This window comes from Salvelinus namaycush, chromosome 13, assembly GCF_016432855.1.
Source record: "Salvelinus namaycush isolate Seneca chromosome 13, SaNama_1.0, whole genome shotgun sequence".
Taxonomy (NCBI): Eukaryota; Metazoa; Chordata; class Actinopteri; order Salmoniformes; family Salmonidae; genus Salvelinus; species Salvelinus namaycush.
In genome coordinates, this window is record NC_052319.1 from 37,598,189 (window position 1) to 37,618,526 (window position 20,338).

Genomic DNA, 20,338 nt, shown 5'->3' on the forward strand with positions numbered 1-20,338 from the left:
GGGGGGGGGCTAAAGGGTAGTGTGGCGAAGTCAGGTAGGAAACCTGCGCCCACTTCCCAGGCTTACCGTGGAGAGCGGGAGTACGGGCAGACACCGTGTTATGCGGAAGAGCGCACGGTGTCTCCTGTACGTGTGCTTAGCCCGGTGCGGGTTATTCCACCTCCCCGCACTGGCCGGGCTAGATTGAGCATTGAGCCAGGTGCCATGAAGCCGGCTCAACGCGTCTGGTCTCCAGTGCGTCTCCTCGGGCCGGTGTACATGGCACCAGCCTTACGCATGGTGTCCCCGGTTCGCCAACACAGCCCAGTGCGGATTATTCCACCTCCCCGCACTGGTCGGGCTACGGGGAGCATTCAACCAGGTAAGGTTGGGCAGGCTCGGTGCTCAAGGGAGCCAGTACGCCTGCACGGTCCGGTATATCCGGCGCCACCTTCCCGCCCCAGCCCAGTACCACCAGTGCCTACACCACGCACCAGGCTTCCAGTGCATCTCCAGAGCCCTGTTCCTCCTCCACGCACTCTCCCTGTGGTGCGTGTCTCCAGCCCAGTACCTCCAGTTCCGGCACCACGCACCAGGCCTACTGTGCGCCTCAGCAGGTCAGAGTCGGCCGTCTGTCCAGCGCCGCATGAGCTGCCTGCCTGTCCAGCGCCGCCTGGAGCTGCCTGCCCGCCCAGCGCCGCCTGGAGCTGCCTGCCCGCCCAGCGCCGCCTGAGCTGCCTGCCCGCCCAGCGCCGCCTGAGCTGCCTGCCCGCCCAGCGCCGCCTGAGCTGCCTGCCCGCCCAGCGCCGCCTGAGCTGCCTGCCCGCCCAGCGCCGCCTGAGCTGCCTGCCCGCCCAGCGCCGCCTGAGCCATCCGTCTGCCCAGCGCCGTTAGAGCCGCCCGTCTGCCCAGCGCCGTTAGAGCCGCCCGTCTGTCCCGAGCCGTTAGAGCCGCCCGTCTGTCAGGAGCCGCTAGAGCCGTCCGTCAGTCAGGAGCCGCTAGAGCCGTCCGTCAGTCAGGAGCCGCTAGAGCCGTCCGTCAGTCAGGAGCCGCTAGAGCCGTCCGTCAGTCAGGAGCCGCTAGAGCCGTCCGTCAGTCAGGAGCCGCTAGAGCCGTCAGTCAGGAGCCGCCAGAGCCGTCCGTCAGTCAGGAGCCGCCAGAGCCGTCCGTCAGTCAGGAGCCGCCAGAGCCGCCAGCCAGTCAGGATCCGCCAGAGCCGCCAGCCAGTCAGGATCCGCCAGAGCCGCCAGCCAGTCAGGATCCGCCAGAGCCGCCAGCCAGTCAGGATCCGCCAGAGCCGCCAGCCAGTCAGGATCCGCCAGAGCCGCCAGCCAGTCAGGATCCGCCAGAGCCGCCAGCCAGTCAGGAGCCGCCAAAGCCGCCCTCCAGTCATGAGCCGCCCTCCAGTCATGAGCCGCCCTCCAGTCATGAGCCGCCCTCCAGTCATGAGCCGCCCTCCAGTCATGAGCCGCCCTCCAGTCATGAGCCGCCCTCCAGTCATGAGCCGCCCCTCAGCCCGGAGCTGCCCTTCAGTCCGGAGCTGCCCTTCAGTCCGGAGCTGCCCCTCTGTCCTGAGCTACCTCTCTGTCCTGAGCTACCTCTCTGTCCTGAGCTACCTCTCTGTCCTGAGCTACCTCTCTGTCCTGAGCTACCTCTCTGTCCTGAGCTACCTCTCTGTCCTGAGCTACCTCTCTGTCCTGAGCTGTCTCCTCAATTTAGTGGGGACCTTGGTGAGGATTCCTAGGCCAAGGTCGGGGGCGAGGGTTGCCACTCAAAGGACGCTAAGGAGGGGACAAAGACAATGGTGGAGTGGTGGCCTCGTCCTGCGCCGGAGCCGCCACCGCGGACAGATTCCCACCCAGACCCTCCCCTTGAGTTTTAGGGGTGCGTTCGGAGTCCGCACCTCAGGAGGGGGGGTACTGTCACGTCCTGACCATAGTTCTTATGTGTTTTGCTTGTTTTAGTGTTGGTCAGGACGTGAGCTGGGTGGGAATTCTATGTTGTGTGTCTAGTTTGTCTGTTTATGTGTTCGGCCTAATATGGTTCTCAATCAGAGGCAGCTGTCAATCGTTGTCCCTGATTGAGAATCATATATAAGTGGCTTGTTTTGTGTTGGGGATTTGTGGGTGGTTGTTTCCTGTCTTTGTGTTTTCTATGCACCAGCTAGGACTGTATCGGTAAGCCACGTTTGTTATTTTGTATTTGTTTAGTGTTCAGTATTTTCGTAATTAAAATCATGTTGAACACGAGCTACGCTGCGTCTTGGTCCGATCCCTGCTACACCTCCTCTTCTCGTGAAGAGAGGGAAGGCTGCCGTTACAGACTCTTGTTTTCTTTGCTTATTTGAGCTGTTCTTGCCATAATATGGACTTGGTCTTTTACCAAATAGGGCTATCTTCTGTATACCACTAATCACTGAGCCAACTGATTAGCTCAAACGCATTAAGAAGGAAAGGAATTCCACTTTTAACAAGGCACACCTGTTAATTGAAATGCATTCCAGGTGACTAGCTAATGAAGCTGGTTGAGAGAATGCCAAGATTGTGCAAAGCTGTCATCAAGGCAAAGAATCTCAAATATAAAAATATTTTGATTTGTTTTAACACTTTTTTGGTTACTACATGATTCCATATGTGTTATTTCATAGTTTTGATGTATTCACTATTATTCTACAATGTAGAAAATAGTAAAAATAAAAGAAAACCCCTTGAATAAGTAGGTGTTCTAAAACTTTTGACCGGTAGTGTATATATATACATATATTTGCTACTGATCGACTAAAACAAATTTTGGTCAACCAACAGCCTAACGACCAAACAATCCACCAGTGGACTAATTTGGGTCAGCCCTACAATCCATACATTGAATTATGTAATTATGAAGTTGTCTAGTATAAAAGCTCTGTTGCACTATTGTTTCACTTAACTATAGTGAAATGGAACATACATTCGGTCTGGATACCAGGCAAATCATGAACCAGCAGGTAAACAGGACACAGTGTTTACATTGACATGTCCCAAACACAGCTACAACACAGAGACTAGAGTCTGGATACCCCCAAAATACATCCCGTTTTCACACTCCTTAGTTGGTCATTTTCTCTAAATCTAAATGCAAAGATTCCAGCCAATGTTTTAAGTAGCCGAAACTGTCATTGTCACTCTCACAAGATTTGTAGTAATCTGACATTTTAATTATCATCAAAACCAACGTAATAGCGAAGGAGTGTCTTTGATTTGACGGCCTGCACATGTGAGTTCGGCGCCACACGACCGTTGTACCCAATGAGGTGTTTCTGTGCATGAGCTTAGCTAGCTAACGTCGCCATGACGTCGCCTACAAGTGTGATCTGGGAATTCTGTTGGAGAAGCAGTTTCTGCCTATTTTTATACTGTACTGTCTTTGATACTATTCTGCTGATGCAGTGAGGTCCTTAGAGGGGCTTTTTCCTCTCCGTCTACCTCACTTCCTGTTTAGCTTTGAGACATCAGAGAGAAATGTGACAGGTCAAACTCAGGGAACGGATACATTTGTCCAACCTCTCGAGGGAGACGGAACAAAGGTTACACCAACTCACTCTGCGGGTGACCGTTCCACGACCTCTCTTGCTAGTGTGTGTTGTTTCTATAGACACAAAAGGGAGAAGGCCACCAAATAATTAAAATGTGCAGATGAAGTGTTATTGACCAAGAATAGAAGTGACGTCATATCAGTACTCTGTTCATACAACCCAGAGACATTGCATGATACAGGCCATAGAATCATCAGCTGCCATGGTAACATGGAACAATAGAAACATGGAGCACATAGAAAATGATAAAGGATCTCCATGTATGAGTCCTGGTTGGTTCATGCAACCAAAATGGGCAAAAAGAGAAGATGGATAATGATGTTTTTTGCTTCTCATTGCTGTAGCAACAGCCTTCTCCTCCACCTCTTCCTTATGTCCTGCTCACCTCACCCCCTTCTGCCATATCTGCCCTACCCGTTCCCCCCTCAAATCTCTCCCTCCCAACTAATATCTCCTCCCTTCCTCAGTTCTACAGGTGTTTCCTGATCCTGTTCCGGTGTGAACGGCGCTCCACGGAGAACGGCCTCTCCTCCATGCCCTCCAAGACCACCGCCATCCAGCTCAACCGGCGTGTCTACAGCAACACGGTGGCGTGCACCGCCCGGATCTCCACTGGTATCCACAACCATGGCTGCAGCACCCCGGCCACTGAGCGCAACAACCCTCCCGAGGTCACTTCCTGAGCAGGCACGCCGGGAAGACCAACGGGGAAGAGTGAATGATGACCGTTGGATGATGATGATACAGTAGCTAGCTAGCTGAGCGGTGCACTGTGCAAACCAATAGACCATCACGACGTGAACGCTCCAAGCCCCATGCATAAAACCCCTCGGGGGTCTCTCCTCTGCTCGTGCCCAGCCACTTCGATTTGTTTACTGATCGCTGTGTTTACCTGTGCATGTGAAATTGCATGTGAAATTGTCCATGTGTGTGCAAGAGAAAGTAAGTTTATGTGAGTGTATGGGGGATGGGGCAGAGGCTGTAATATAGTGAGCATGTGTCCTGCATGCATAAGAGGAAGTGTGTGTATCTTTGTGTATGTTTGTGCATGTGTGTGTATGAATTCTGTGTATGCGTATGAATTCTGTGTATGTGTGTGTGTATGAATTATGTGTATATAAATTATGTGTGTATGAATTCTGTGTATGTGTGTGTGTGTATGAATTCTGTGTATGTGTGTGTATAAATTGTGTGTGTGTGTGTGTTTGTATGACTTTTGTGTCTGTGTGTGTCTATGAATTCTGTGTATGTGTGTGTATGAATTCTGTGTGTGTGAATAGTGTGTGTGTGTGTATGAATTCTGTGCGTGTGTATGAATTGTGTGCATGTGTGTGTGTGTATGTATGAATTCTGTGTGTGTGTGTGTGTGTGTGTGTGTGTGTGTGTGTGTGTGTGTGTGTGTGTGTGTGTGTGTGTGTGTGTGTGTGTGTGTGTATAACTTCTGTGTGTGTGTGTGTGTGTGTGTGTGTGTATAACTTGTGTGTGTGTGTGTGTGTGTGTGTGTGTGTGTGTGTGTGTGTGTGTGTGTGTGTGTGTGTGTGTGTATTCTGTGTGTGTGTGTGTGTGTGTGTGTGTGTGTGTGTGTGTGTGTGTGTGTGTGTGTGTATGGATTGTGTGTATGTATGAATTCTATGTACTGTATGTGTGTGAATTATGTGTGTGTATGAATTGTATGTGTGTGAGTATGAATTGTGTGTGTGTGTATGACTTGTGTGTGTGTGAATTATGCGTGTGTGTGTATGAATTCTGTGTGTGTGAATAGTGTGTGTGTGTATGAATTCTGTGCGTGTGTATGAATTGTGTGTGTGTGAATTATGTGTGTATGAATTGTGTGTGTGAATTTTGTGTGTGTATGGATTCTCTGTGTCTGTGTATGAATTATGTGCATGTGTGTGTGTGTATGTATGAATTCTGTGTGTGTGTGTGTGTGTGTGTGTGTGTGTGTGTGTGTGTGTGTGTGTGTGTGTGTGTGTGTGTGTGTGTGTGTGTGTGTGTGTGTGTGTGTGTGTGTGTGTGTGTATGGATTGTGTGTATGTATGAATTCTATGTACTGTATGTGTGTGAATTATGTGTGTGTATGAATTGTATGTGTGTGTGTGTGTGTGTGTGAATTATGTGTGTGTGTATGACTTGTGTGTGTGTGAATTCTGTGTGTGTGTATGAATTATCTGTATGTGTGTGTATGGATTCTCTGTTTGTGTGTGTGTGTGTGTGTGTGTGTGTGTGTGTGTGTGTGTGTGTGTGTGTGTGTGTGTGTGTGTGTGTGTGTGTGGATTCTGTGTATGTGTGTGTATGAATTCTGTGTGTGTGTGTATGGATTCTGTGTGTGTGTGTGTGTGTGTGTGTGTGCGTGTGTATGGATTCTGTGTATGTGGGTGTATGAATTCTGTGTGTGTGTGTGTGTGTGTGTGTGTGTGTGTGTGTGTGTGTGTGTGTGTGTGTGTGTGTGTGTGTGTGTGTGTGTATGAATTCTATGTACTGTATGTGTGGGAATTATGTGTGTGTATGAATTGTATGTGTGTGAGTATGAATTGTGTGTGTGTGTGTGTGTGTGTGAATTATGCGTGTGTGTGTGTATGCATTATCTGTGTGTGTGTGTGTGTGTGTGTATGGATTCTCTGTGTGTGTGTGTGTGTGTGTGTGTGTGTGTATGGATTCTGTGTATGTGTGTGTATGAATTCTGTGTGTGTGTGTGTGTGTGTGTGTGTAAGGATTCTGTGTGTGTGTGTGTGTGTGTGTGTGTATGGATTCTGTGTATGTGTGTGTATGAATTCTGTGTGTGTGTGTGTGTGTGTACCATTTGATGTCACTCTGCTCTATTGACAGTCTGCTTGTCTTGGTGTAAATACCATCGCTCAACACACTGGCAAACCACAAAACACACAGCACCGCCCAAGTGAAAAGGTGTATCTCTGTCACATTTCACCCCCCCTCACACACACACACTCACACACTCCGACCCCACGCCGCGAACACACACACACACACACACACACACACACACACACACACACACACACACACACACACACACACACAGCCAGTGCTTATCCTACTCCCAGCCTCCGTGCTGTCCAAACTGTGAAGACTGATGAGAGAGTTTGAGGTTGCGTCTCAAATTGCACCCTATTCCCCAAAGTAGTGCACTACATAAGGCTCTGGAAAGAAGGGGAATAAGATGCAGCCACTGACTAAAGTGCAATAAGCTATGGGATATATTAGGTATATTATATTGGGATATCCAGTAAAGAGATGGTAAAGGCTACAAAGGCTGAACGTTTATCAAGAGAACAAAGACTACTTTCTACAGGAGATAGATCAGTTCAGCTCAGAAGGATACTGGTGACTGCTACACTGGTGGCTGTGGGTGATCTGGCAGCTGCGGGAGATCTGGTGGGTGATCTGGTGACTATGGGTGATCTGGTGACTGTGGGTGATCTTGAACTTTTCTATTGAGGAACAACATGGATTTCAAATACGGGGAATGGGACTTTGCCGGACCTGCCTGCATTTTGATTGGGGAGAATTGGCTTTCAATTCATTAATTCATGTGTGACGTTTGGGGTGCCCCCATCCTCCACGTCTTGTGCCACCCCCCGCCCCCCTTCATACAAAGAAAGTGCTGAATTCAGTCTCTCTGTGTTTCTTGTGTGATTTGTTGTTTCACTGGTCTACTGAGCAATCCAAACTGACCTAATTACCTAAAGAATATGTAATATCACATTGCAATACAACACCACATCACTGGAAACAATAACATCTTTGAGACACCGTTCCCCCCAAATGGGACTACCGTATACCTAAACACCCCAAATCCCACTGCAACACAAAATACCGCCCTGTAACAGTTATGCATGCATAATCTATTCAGAAATAACTTGTCTTAAGAGGTCGGGAGAAGGGGAGTGTGCAGAGTTACAGCAGAAGACACGTCAACTTCCTGTGGCTATTAAAAACTCACTGGAGTCTGCATTATCTACTCCCTCCCCCACACACACACACACCTCTTCCTATGGTCATAATTGCTGTATCTAGGGAATAGAAAATTGCACATGATGCCAACCCCCCCACCCTTATGTCGTTGGCATGGCGACTGGACCCCGAGGTGACAGGAGGAGTGTAATATATAATAATAATTACATTGTTCTGATGACGACGTTCGAGTGGTGCTATAGGACGGGTCCTGTATGGCTTTTTTATAATAATACAATAAAATGACTCCAGGCACTCTATTACACAACATAGAGAGATTGGCCGCATCGCAGACTCTCTAACGTTAACATTAGAACCACAGAGCCGGCTTTATAGAACACTTGTGTAAGTGTGTGTTTTTGAGTGTGTGCGTAATGTGTGTATGCACGTGCACTTGTACGTGTGTATGTGCGTGTATGCATGTGTGTGCATACATAGTCTCACCTATAAACCCAGAGGAGGGTGGGTTGGGCTGGATGGTCTCCTGGGTGTTGCCCTGGATCACGTCCCAGAGATGCCACACATATTTGGGGTGTAGGACGTAGAAGGGCTGGGTGGGGTGGAGCCTCCGGTGCTCCACGTAAGGCCTGAACAGGTTATAGTCTGGACTGGCATACCACTGTTTGAGAGCACGAGAGAGAGGGGAAAGAGAGTGTGAGGGAGAAAGATAGAGAAAGGAAAGAGGTTTGAGAGGGGGGGGGGGGCAGAGAAAGAGAGGGAGAGAGAGGGGGGGGGGTAGTAGTTATAGTTAACTCTAGACTGACATACCTAAGAAAAAAAGAGACAGACCGACAGACAGACCGACAGACAGAGGCAGAGACTGACAGACAAACATACAAACAGAGACAGACAGTACTTTTCCTTCTGCAGTCATTTGCAGGTGCGCGTGTGTGTGTGTGTGTGTGTGTGTGTGTGTGTGTGTGTGTGTGTGTGTGTGTGTGTGTGTGTGTGTGTGTGTGTGTGTACACAGTTGAAGTCGGAAGTTTATATACACTTAGGTTGGAGTCATTAAAACTCATTTTTCAACCACTCCACAAATTTCTTGTTAACAAACTATAGTTTTGGCAGGTTGGTTAGGACATCTACTTTGTGCATGACACAAGTCATTTTTCCAACAATTGTTTACAGACAGATTATTTCACTTATAATTCACTGTATCACAATTCCAGTGGGTCAGAAGTTTACATACACTAAGTTGACTGTGCCTTTAAACAGCTTGGAAAATTCCAGAAAATGATGTCATGGCTTTAGAAGCTTCTGATAGGCAAATTGACATAATTTGAGTCAATTGGAGGTGTACCTGTGGATGTATTTCAAGGCCTACCTTCAAACTCAGTGCCTCTTTGCTTGACATCATGGGAAAATCAAAAGAAATCAGCCAAGACATCAGACACAAGTCTGGTTCATCCTTGGGAGCAATTTCCAAATGCCTGAAGGTACTACGTTCACCTGTACAAACAATAGTACTGTAACGGTTTTCGTCGACTGAAGAAGAGAAATCGGACCAAAGCGTGGGTTAGAGAGACCAACGAGGCTAACCTGTCCCCGTGGGTTAGAGAGACCAACGAGGCTAACCTGTCCCCGTGGGTTAGAGAGACCAACGAGGCTAACCTGTCCCCGTGGGTTAGAGAGACCAACGAGGCCGACCTGTCCACGTGGGTTAGAGAGACCAACGAGGCTAACCTGTCCCTGTGGGTTAGAGAGACCAACGAGGCTAACCTGTCCCCGTGGGTTAGAGAGACCAACGAGGCTAACCTGTCCCCGTGGGTTAGAGAGACCAATAAGGTTAACCTGTCCCCGTGGGTTAGAGAGACCAACGAGGCTAACCTGTCCACGTGGGTTAGAGAGACCAACGAGGCTAACCTGTCCCCGTAGGTTAGAAAGACCAACGAGGCTAACCTGTCCCCGTGGGTTAGAGAGACCAACGAGGCTAACCTGTCCCCGTGGGTTAGAGAGACCAACGAGGCTAACCTGTCCCCGTGGGTTAGAGAGACCAACGAGGCTAACCTGTCCCCGTAGGTTAGAGAGACCAACGAGGCTAACCTGTCCCCGTAGGTTGGAGAGATCAACGAGGCTAACCTGTCCCCGTGGGTTAGAGAGACCAACGAGGCTAACCTGTCCCCGTAGGTTAGAGAGACCAACGAGGCTAACCTGTCCCCGTAGGTTAGAGACCAACGAGGCTAACCTGTCCCCGTGGGTTAGAGAGACCAACGAGGCCGACCTGTCCACGTGGGTTAGAGAGACCAACGAGGCTAACCTGTCCCCGTGGGTTAGAGAGACCAACGAGGCTAACCTGTCCCCGTGGGTTAGAGAGACCAACAGGGCTAACCTGTCCCCGTAGGTTAGAGAGACCAACGGGGCTAACCTGTCCCCGTAGGTTAGAGAGACCAACGAGGCTAACCTGTCCCCGTAGGTTAGAGAGACCAACGAGGCTAACCTGTCCACGTAGGTTAGAGAGACCAACGAGGCTAACCTGTCCACGTGGGTTCGAGAGACCAACGAGGCTAAACTGTCCACGTGTGGTCTTCCACAACTACAGGTCCTCATTAACATTACTATCGTAACCTTGGCCCATCCTCCACCCATTCGACGGGACTTTGGGCCTCTGCTGAGTGACGCTGTTTACATATCGCCTTCTAGATGCCGTTACTGGGCTTCTCAGACAGAGGGGCAAGGTAAGAAAAGAGAATAGTGTCTGCTTCAAACACACAGACACACACACCTTGTGTAGATTGACAGCATACGGAGCAGGGTCCCAGGCCACCAGAGTCACGTTCTTATACAGGGAGCTGGTGTTGAAGCGGTGATCAGGATTGGCCAGGATCTGTAAAAGGGAGGGGTCAAAGTTGACACAGGAAACTAGATGCAGCATTGCAGTGCCCATACTAGTGAAAACACACACACTCTATAGCTCTATCTCTCTATCTATGGTAGCTGTGGGTCCACAGTGGAATGTGCTCTGTGGGTGCTTTGATTGTTAGTGTGACAGTAGTAGAGTGTGTGTGTGCGTGTAGGTGTTTACTCCATTGTACTCTGTGCTGAGAGTGGGAGAAGGGAGAAGATGACTCAACTGGAGCTGTGGTGATTTCCCCCTTATTCATAATACCCCTGGTATCAAGCAGGGTGATCACTCACCCCCTAATAGGACAGCTGGTTCACACACACACACGCACACGCACACTCACACACGTGCCTGTGTCCATGCCTAGATTGAATCACATTGTCATTCATATGCAAATCGGGCTGATATGATTGGATGCATGTTGTTGTGTGATGGCCTATTCATTCAAAATGCTGAACCACTCCTTGGAAATGATACTTGATTGCAGGCACATATTCATGCTGTGTTGTGAAACCTGTTATCGTTCCTCTTGGTTTGTGACGTGAACATTAGTGTTATTACACAAACACACACACACACACACAAGAAGGACGTGGAAGGGGTGTGGCGGCACCCCCTGGTTTCCGCACACCTTAGATGGGCTAAATGGAATAGTAACTGAAATCTGGAAACTGACTGCAGGTCTATAACATCTAACCTGTAGAGTAATATAATATTAATTATAGGTCTATAACAGCTAACCTGTAGACTAATATAATATTAACTATAGGTCTATAACAGCTAACCTGTAGACTAATATAATATTAACTACAGGTCTATAACCTCTAACCTGTAGACTAATATAATATTAACTATAGGTCTATAACCTCTAACCTGTAGACTAATATAATATTAACTGACTATAACCTCTAACCTGTAGAGTAATATAATATTAACTATAGGTCTATAACCTCTAACCTGTAGAGTAATATAATATTAACTTTTACTTGGTACTCATCCCGGATCCGGGAGCACCCTCATCAGTAAAAAAGCTGACTAGCATAGCCTAGCATAGCGCCACAAGTAAATACTAGCATCTAAATATCATGAAATCACAAGTCCAAGACACCAGATGAAAGATACACATCTTGTGAATCCAGCCATCATTTCTGATTTTTAAAATGTTTTACAGAGAAGACACAATATGTATTTCTATTAGCTAACCACGATAGCAAAAGACTCAACTTTTTTTTCTCCACCATATTTTTACTGCATAGGTAGCTATCACAAATTCGACCAAATAAAGATATAAATAGTCACTAACCAAGAAACAACTTCATCAGATGACAGTCTGATAACAGATTTATTGTATAGCATATGTTTTGTTCGAAAAATGTGCATATTTCAGGTATAAATCATAGTTTTACATTGCAGCCACCATCACAAAATCTCACCAAAGCAGCTAGAATAACTACAGAGACCAACGTGAATTACCTAAATACTCATCATAAAACATTTATGAAAAATACACAGTGTACAGCAAATGAAAGACAAAGATCTTGTGAATCCAGCCAATATTTCAGATTTTTTAAGTGTTTTACAGCGAAAACACAATATAGCAGTATATTAGCTTACTACAATAGCCAACCACACAACAGCATTGATTCAAGCCAACAGTAGCGATAACGAATAAACCAGCAAAAGATATAAAATTATTCACTAACCTTCTCAAACTTCTTCAGATGACAGTCCTATAACATCAAATTACACAATACATATATGGTTTGTTCGAAAATGTGCATATTTAGCGGCACAAATCGTGGTTATACAATATGAATAGTAGCCAAAATGCAAACAAAATGTCGGGAAAAATCTTGGGAGAGGCACCTAATCTAATCAATAACTAATCATAAACTTGACTAAAAAATACAGGTTGGACAGCAAATGAAAGATACATTAGTTCTTAATGCAACCGCTGTGTTAGATTTTTTAAATTAACGTTACTACGACATACAGCGTGCGTTAAAGCGAGACCGCACCGAAATTAATGGCGGAATAATAGTTTAACATTTTTCAACAGAACAACGAATTAACATCATAAATAGTTCTTACTATTTGATGAGCTTCCATCAGAATCTTGTGCAAGTTGTCCTTTGTCCAGAATAATCGTTGCTCGGTTGTAGATTGTCGTCTTCAACTTTGGAATTAGCAGCAAACATTAGCCATGTGGTGAAGACGTGTCCAACTCACCATAACGCAGCACAAATAAAATACCGAAAATCACAATATACTGATATAAACTGATATAACTCGGTTTAAAATAACTACATTATGATGTTTTTAACACCTATATCGAATAAAATCAGAGCCAGATATATCTAACGCCTATAACGAGAGCTTTTCAGAATGCAATCCTGAGGTCTGTCTTGCGTCATGACGAACGTTGAAAAGACTGCACACCCGGTTCCAAGAGCTTTTGTACAGCCTCAGATCTACCTAGACACCCCATTCCAATTCTCACTGCTTACTGACATCTAGAGGAAGGCGTATGCAGTGCATGTCGACCCATAGATTACATGCAAATTAATAAACTGACCCTGGAACAGAGTGCCCGATTTCAGATTTCTCACTTCCTGACAGGAAGTTTGCTGCAAAATGAGTTCTGTTTTACTCACAGATATAATTCAAACGGTTTTAGAAACTAGAGAGTGTTTTCTATCCAATAGTAATAATAATATGCATATTGTACGAGCAAGAATTGAGTACGAGGCAGTTTAATTTGGAACGTTTTTTTACAAAGTCGAAATGGCGCCCCCCTATTGAGAAAAGGACTATAACCTCTAACCTGTAGAGTAATATAATATTAACTCCTGCATAATTATGTATTTCTTGTATTAAAATAGTAGCTACACCAAATGTTAATTTTGTCTCTGGAACAGGAGAGAAGAAATTGGATTTCTTTCTTTCAGCATCTCTTGAGAGAATGGGAATGTGCGGTTAGGAACTCAATCACATAAAACTGACAGTATTTCAAAAACATAAATGCATCCAAGTCGAACTGAAATCTCATCAGAAAAATGTTTGATCGTTTTCGCAGTGTTTCATTTCATTAAAACCGGTCAAACTGATGTCATTTGTAAATTGTTGCAGGAGAAGAATGGTATGTTTTCTCCCCGGCTCCTAAATGTCCTCGATGCACGAGAGAAGCAGAAATGAAAGAGAAAACTTTACCATTTCAGATTATTGATGCATTCATTCTATTGCTTTCTGACATTATTCTGGTGAGCAGCGCTTTATTTAGTCTTATTGAGCAAGAAGTTATGACAGAAGAGAAGCTTCATGTATCTTATTATAGACGAGTTGACAAATAGCCTACCAAATGTCAGAAATGATAACCAGAAAAATATCAATTGGGCTTAAATTATTTTATAATAAGCACCCCCTGTGAAAAATCCTTCCTTCATCCCTGACTGACACACACACACACGCACACGCACACGCACACGCACACGCACACGCACACACACACACACACCTGCGAGTTAATGATGCGGATGGTGGTCTTGTTCCCCACGTCCCTCTCATAGCCCTCTGTAGGTGCTGTGTTGAACCGCAGAACTGCATCATGGGAATCTGGGGGATAGACAAAGACAACATAAGTCAATTTAATGTCACTGAAGAAAGAAAATCAAATGCCACGCAACTAAGAAAATCAAATGCCACTCAACTAAGAAAATCAAATGCCACTCAACTAAGAAAATCAAATGCCACTCAACTAAGAAAATCAAATGCCACTCAGCTAAGAAAATCAAATGCCACTCAACTAAGAAAATCAAATGCCACTCAGCTAAGAAAATCAAATGCCACTCAACTAAGAAAATCAAATGCCACTCAACTAAGAAAATCAAATGCCACTCAGCTAAGAAAATCAAATGCCACTCTGCTAGGAAAATCAAGTGTCATTCAATTTAGACAATCAAGTTGTATTAAACTAAGTCAAAAAGAAATATGGAAGGCCAATCACTCAAGTGCTCATAAAGGACCAGCTCCTAGATGGCATCCAACTGGTTTTTACTCTGGTCAAATACAATGATTTAGCTGGTCCACAATGTTTACTCTTGTCAAATACAATGATTTAGCTGGTCCACAATGTTTACTCTGGTCAAATACTATGATTTAGCTGGTCCACAATGTTCACTCTGGCCAAATACTATGATTTAGCTGGTCCACAATGTTCACTCTGGCCAAATAGTATGATTTAGCTGGTCCACAATGTTTACTCTGGCCAAATACTATGATTTAGCTGGTCCACAATGTTCACTCTGGCCAAATACTATGATTTAGCTGGTCCACAATGTTCACTCTGGCCAAATAGTATGATTTAGCTGGTCCACAATGTTTACTCTGGCCAAATACTATGATTTAGCTGGTCCACAATGTTCACTCTGGCCAAATACTATGATTTAGCTGGTCCACAATGTTCACTCTGGCCAAATACTATGATTTAGCTGGTCCACACAGTTTACTCTGGTCAAATACTATGATTTATGTCACGACTCCCACCGAAAGTGGCTCCCCTGCCTGTTCGGGCGGCGCTCGGCGGTCGTCGTCGCCGGTCTACTAGCTGCCACCGATCCCCTTTTCCTTTTCTGTTTGTTTTGTCTTATTGGTTGCACCTGTCTCTTATTTAGTTTTGATTCAGGACTACTTAAGCCTGTTAGGCCCGCCTGTTTTTGTGCGGGCTTGTTTCTGTTAGTCAGGTTGTGCGTGTAGTGTTCCTGTCTGTTTGTGCCCTGTGTTGGGTTGGACATTTTTGTGATTATTTCGCCTGTTGTTTTGGGCGTTCGCATTGGAAACCGAAATAAAGTCCGGTTTCCCCAGTATCCTCTGCTCTCTGCGTTTGACTCCGCACCCACCACTCCAGGCTCTGTGACAATTTAGCTGGTCCACACTGTTTACTCTGGTCAAATACTTTGATTTAGCTGGTTATGGTGGTGGCTCAGGGGAATTAGAACAAACAGGATTCACACACACACACACACACACACACACACACACACACACACACACACACACACACACACACACACACACACACACACACACACACACACACACACACACAATGTTAACCTACGGCTCAAACAGACAAAGAGGGTTATATCCACAAAGAGCCCAAAATATTTATAGAGAGAAAGAGAGCGTGAGAGAGAGAGCAGGAGCACCTGCATCTTCTTTACCTCCAGTGATATCCTGAGAGCCTGCAGTTGAGCTGAAGCACTTCACTAGCAAGTCTCCCTGGCCTGAAAGAAGTGACCTCTTCCCCTTCACCCTGGCAGCTCCTCTCCTCCCTCACTCCATCCATAGAGACAGAAAAAGCCCTCTGCTTTCAGCCATAGTCAAAACACTTGAGCTGAATGACTGGTAAGCGTGAATAGCCATTTGACATGAACAATCCGGTACATGAACGATCTGGTGCAGGATTTAGCTCTGTGCTTTGTACATGACAGTATAACTACTCATAGACACAGAAAGAGTGCAGCCTTGTGGTCAACGTGTGTAACTGAAGGGACTTTGACAGGCACTGGTCTGCTTCCAGTATGAACTGTATGACACATCATCAATCACCACCGGGAAACAACATTTTCAGACTGAACCTAGTCTAGCCTAGAGGCTATCAACAGGCTAGTACACAGCACAGAGACAGGGAGTGTGTCCTACTGGCCTGCACACACATGAACGTACACAGATACACCCATAGGCCTCCACACACACACGCACGTGCGCACACACACACACAGTTATGATTGATGGTTATGGCTAAGCTCAGCGACTCTTAATCAGTCTCTCTCCGCTGTTCAAGCAGTCCATTGTGACTTCAGCAGGGCTACATGACACATGGATGAACGATCATGTATGGTTGAGCTGACACTTCAAAGGATGGGCTTCCACAGCAAAGCTATCCTCCACTTCCTCAATGACACCAGTAAACCATGTGGAGGGTATTGGCATTCAGTAGATCAACACTTAGCTTAACCCCTGTGGACGGACTCCAAGTTCTCACTGACATTCAAAGTGTAGGTTTTGGTCTTCATGCCTCTAGCTCGTACGGCCGATGGACGGGACCATTTATTTGTCCCAGGACTATACCTGATAGAGTAATGTTACTGGATCCACAGTCTTCATCTCAAAAGGTACTTCTTAGATTTCAAATGAACAGCCATGTACAAGCCATATGGTAATGGCTCTAATAGTGGATAAGGTAAGTGATAGCCAAGGAATGGGTCTATTTGGAATTCAGAAGGACAGTGTGTGATAGGGGGTGGAGGTGGAAAGATGTGGAGGGAGGGAGCGGTGAGGTGGTGAGAGGACTTGAACATAAAAGGCCGTTGAGGGTGTTATTCAGTCAATTCACAACATGGTGGCAGCAAAACAGTACAGTACAGATGACAACAGATTCACAAACCTCTCACTTTATGGACTATAATCCCAAACACACGCTCACATGCTTGTACACACACACACACACACACACACACACACACACACACACACACACACACACACACACACACACACACACACACACACACACACACACACACACACACACACACACACACACACACACACACACACACCTTGCCGTGAAGGAAGACAGGAAGGCATTTCCACCTCAGGAGTTCAGAAACACCTATTGGGACTATAAGGTTCTATCTAGATTTTGGTCAAAATGTAGTTATTGACATAGCCTTAATCCGTGCAATGTTCTCTACCTATATAGTATTATAAATACCCCAATCCATGTTGTTATGTTCAAAAGAATAAGATTTAAAAAATAGCTGACACCATTCAAACCAATGAGGGTTCTGAACTTTAAAGCCAACTATCTCAGAATCATCTTTTAGCAGATAGAACCAAGCTCTCAATTTGGCGTAACTAAGTGAGATCAATGTGGTTTGAGTTCCTGTTCGCCGATCTATACAGTTAATTAAACAAGGTTTGGCTCTTCTAACCTCACAGAGGTTCAATACGGAATGGGTTTATTATGTGGCTCATCACAAAGGTCTTTATCATGCAGGAGTTCCCCCTAGATCGGTTGGTTGGTGAGTGGGTTGGTTGGTTGGTTGGTCGGTCGGTTGGTTGGTGAGTGGCCGTTGTTGCTTCTAGACGTTTGCACTTCACAATTAGAGCACTTACAGTTGGCCGGGGCAGCTCTAGTAGGGTAGACATTTAACGAACTGACTTGTTGGAAAGGTGGCATCCTGTGACGGTGCCACTGAGCTCTTTAGTAAAGCCATTCTACTGCCAATGTTTGTCTATGGAGATTGCATGGCTGTGTGCTCGATTTTATACACCTGTCAGAAACGGGTGTGGCTGAAATAGCCGAATCCACTAATTTGAAGGGGTGTCCACGTACACTATATATACAGCAGTATGTTCAGTATGTACAGTACATCTATTCTTGCTATGACAGACAAAGCAGAGATAAGACCATCCAATGGTTACTGATAACCACAAACACAACAGTCACCAGATTCCGGATTCACCGACCGACCGACCGACCAACCAACCAACCCACTCACTCACTCACTCACCAACCGACCAACCAACCATGAAATGGGTTTCCATGGCTACACAGACTATTTGCATTGCATCTGCATTGAGCAGATGATGATGATGATCAGATGATGGTGTGTAAGTAGTGATACTGGTGTGCAAAAGAGCAGCAAAGTAAATAAAAACAATATGGGGATGAGGTAGATAGATTGGGTGGGCTATTTACAGATGGACTATGTACAGCTGCAGCGATCGGTTACCTGCTCAGATAGATGATGTTTAAATTTAGTGAGGGAAATGTAAGTCTCCAGCTTCAGCGATTTTTGCAATTCGTTCCAGTCACTGGCAGGAGGGAACTGGAAGGAAAGGTGGCCAAAGGGGGTGTTGGCTTTGGGGATGACAAGTGAGATATACCTGCTGGAGCGCGTGCTACGGATGGGTGTTGTTATCGTGACCAGTGAGCTGAGATAAGGCAGAGCTTTACCTAGTATAGACTTGTAGATGACCTGGAGCCAGTGGGTCTGGCGACGAATATGTAGCGAGGGCCAGCCGACTAGAGCATACAGATCGCAGTGGTGGGGGCAGCAAAGTGGGGACCAACTCCTTATTAATTGCCCATGATTTTGGAATGAGATGTTCGACGAGCAGGTGTCCACATACTTTTGGTCATGTAGTGTATAAATCTACATTACGGATGTTAAATCGGTTAGCCGCCAGAAAATACATTTGACCGGCCATGCTTATCGGTCTATAGGTTAATTTGCATAATTGTGTGGAATTAAATTGGAGCGCGTGTATTTTCGTTAGTCGTCATGCGTTTTATTTATCACGCTCACAGCATACAGAGCCTAGTTTGAGGAGCAGATAGCCTACCACCTGTCAGACAGCGCAAGAGTAGCTCCTCAAAAAGCCTGTAGGCTACTTGAGTGAACCCTGCTTTTGTAAGCCCAGTAATTGTGCAACAAGTAATATTTCAAAATTCAAATCGAGTGTAAAAAACTTGTGGCAACGATCAAAAAGGAGCGATTTTATTTCTCAATCTCAACTCTTAAAATGCGCCTCCCATTCGGATTCGGATGCAAAGGCTATAACCTGCCTCCCGTTGACTATCAGCGCACCACCCACCACTTTGCAATGGGAGCTTGAGGCAGTATAACTGTTTGAAACTTGAACAATTTACTTTCCTTCAAATAATGAGTCATGTCTTACCTTGCTTCAAAGTAGCCTTGCGAAAATCCATCCATAGAAACGTGGAGGCCATGATTTTATAAAGACTTCCTTGTGCCATTAACCAGCATTTCTCTCCTGTTCTATTGATTTTTATATCAAATTTTATTTCATTGTCCAGAAGCCAAAGGCAAAATCCTAGTCATAATAGCAACCCATCACAGTAGTTGCTATAAACCCTTTTCCAGTGCACGAACCACTGACGTAACGCACAGATACACGCGACTCTTGGCGGCAGTAAGAAAGCCATCGCCATCTGTGCCCATTCAACATAGATTTACGTTTTCATTACTTCTAAACAAAATTACTTTTTGGGGTCCTCATATGCATACAATGATGTTTTGATTCTTTTTTGAACAGTCACTAAGATTAAATTTGGTTGTGATCTTGGCAAAATAACTATTTTGGATGCAGCAGTTATTAGCTAGAATGCTAACGCTCATTAACATAGGCTGTAGCAAAAGCTAGCCAAAGAGCCATTTTACTGGTCGAAGTTTAAGTGCAGTTGATTTGCAATGATGACACAAACATTATATTAAGCAGGACATTCATACGAGCCTTAAAATCCAATTTAATTTACATTTACATTTACATTTAAGTCATTTAGCAGACGCTCTTATCCAGAGCGACTTACAAATTGGTGCATTCACCTTATGATATCCAGTGGAACAACCACTTTACAATAGTGCATCTAACTCTTTTAAGGGGGAGGGGGGGGGGTTAGAAGGATTACTTTATCCTATCCTAGGTATTCCTTAAAGAGGTGGGGTTTCAGGTGTCTCCGGAAGGTGGTGATTGACTCCGCTGACCTGGCGTCGTGAGGGAGTTTGTTCCACCATTGGGGTGCCAGAGCAGCGAACAGTTTTGACTGGGCTGAGCGGGAACTGTACTTCCTCAGAGGTAGGGAGGCGAGCAGGCCAGAGGTGGATGAACGCAGTGCCCTTGTTTGGGTGTAGGGCCTGATCAGAGCCTGAAGGTACGGAGGTGCCGTTCCCCTCACAGCTCCGTAGGCAAGCACCATGGTCTTGTAGCGGATGCGAGCTTCAACTGGAAGCCAGTGGAGAGAGCGGAGGAGCGGGGTGACGTGAGAGAACTTGGGAAGGTTGAACACCAGACGGGCTGCGGCGTTCTGGATGAGTTGTAGGGGTTTAATAGCACAGGCAGGGAGCCCAGCCAACAGCGAGTTGCAGTAATCCAGACGGGAGATG

At 45.8% G+C, this 20,338-nt stretch overlaps 2 protein-coding genes across 4 annotated transcripts in view; one reads left to right on the forward strand and one right to left on the reverse strand.

The window, feature by feature from the left end:
* The window catches only part of tmtops2b (teleost multiple tissue opsin 2b), a 61,736-nt gene extending 57,503 nt beyond the window's left edge, over window positions 1-4,233 (forward strand). Inside the window, exon 4 of the mRNA XM_039007213.1 lies at window positions 4,018-4,233. Within this exon, the coding sequence (XP_038863141.1) occupies window positions 4,018-4,233 (216 nt within the window). The remainder of the gene's footprint in view (window positions 1-4,017) is intronic.
* Window positions 1-20,338, reverse strand: part of LOC120058500 (beta-galactoside alpha-2,6-sialyltransferase 2-like) — a 76,582-nt gene that overhangs the window by 3,665 nt on the left and 52,579 nt on the right. For all 3 annotated transcript variants that reach the window (XM_039007210.1, XM_039007212.1, XM_039007209.1), the window contains exons 3-5: window positions 13,879-13,976; window positions 10,245-10,346; window positions 7,967-8,141 (exon numbers count right to left, since the gene is read on the reverse strand). In XM_039007210.1, the coding sequence (XP_038863138.1) occupies window positions 7,967-8,141; window positions 10,245-10,346; window positions 13,879-13,976 (375 nt within the window). The remainder of the gene's footprint in view (window positions 1-7,966; window positions 8,142-10,244; window positions 10,347-13,878; window positions 13,977-20,338) is intronic.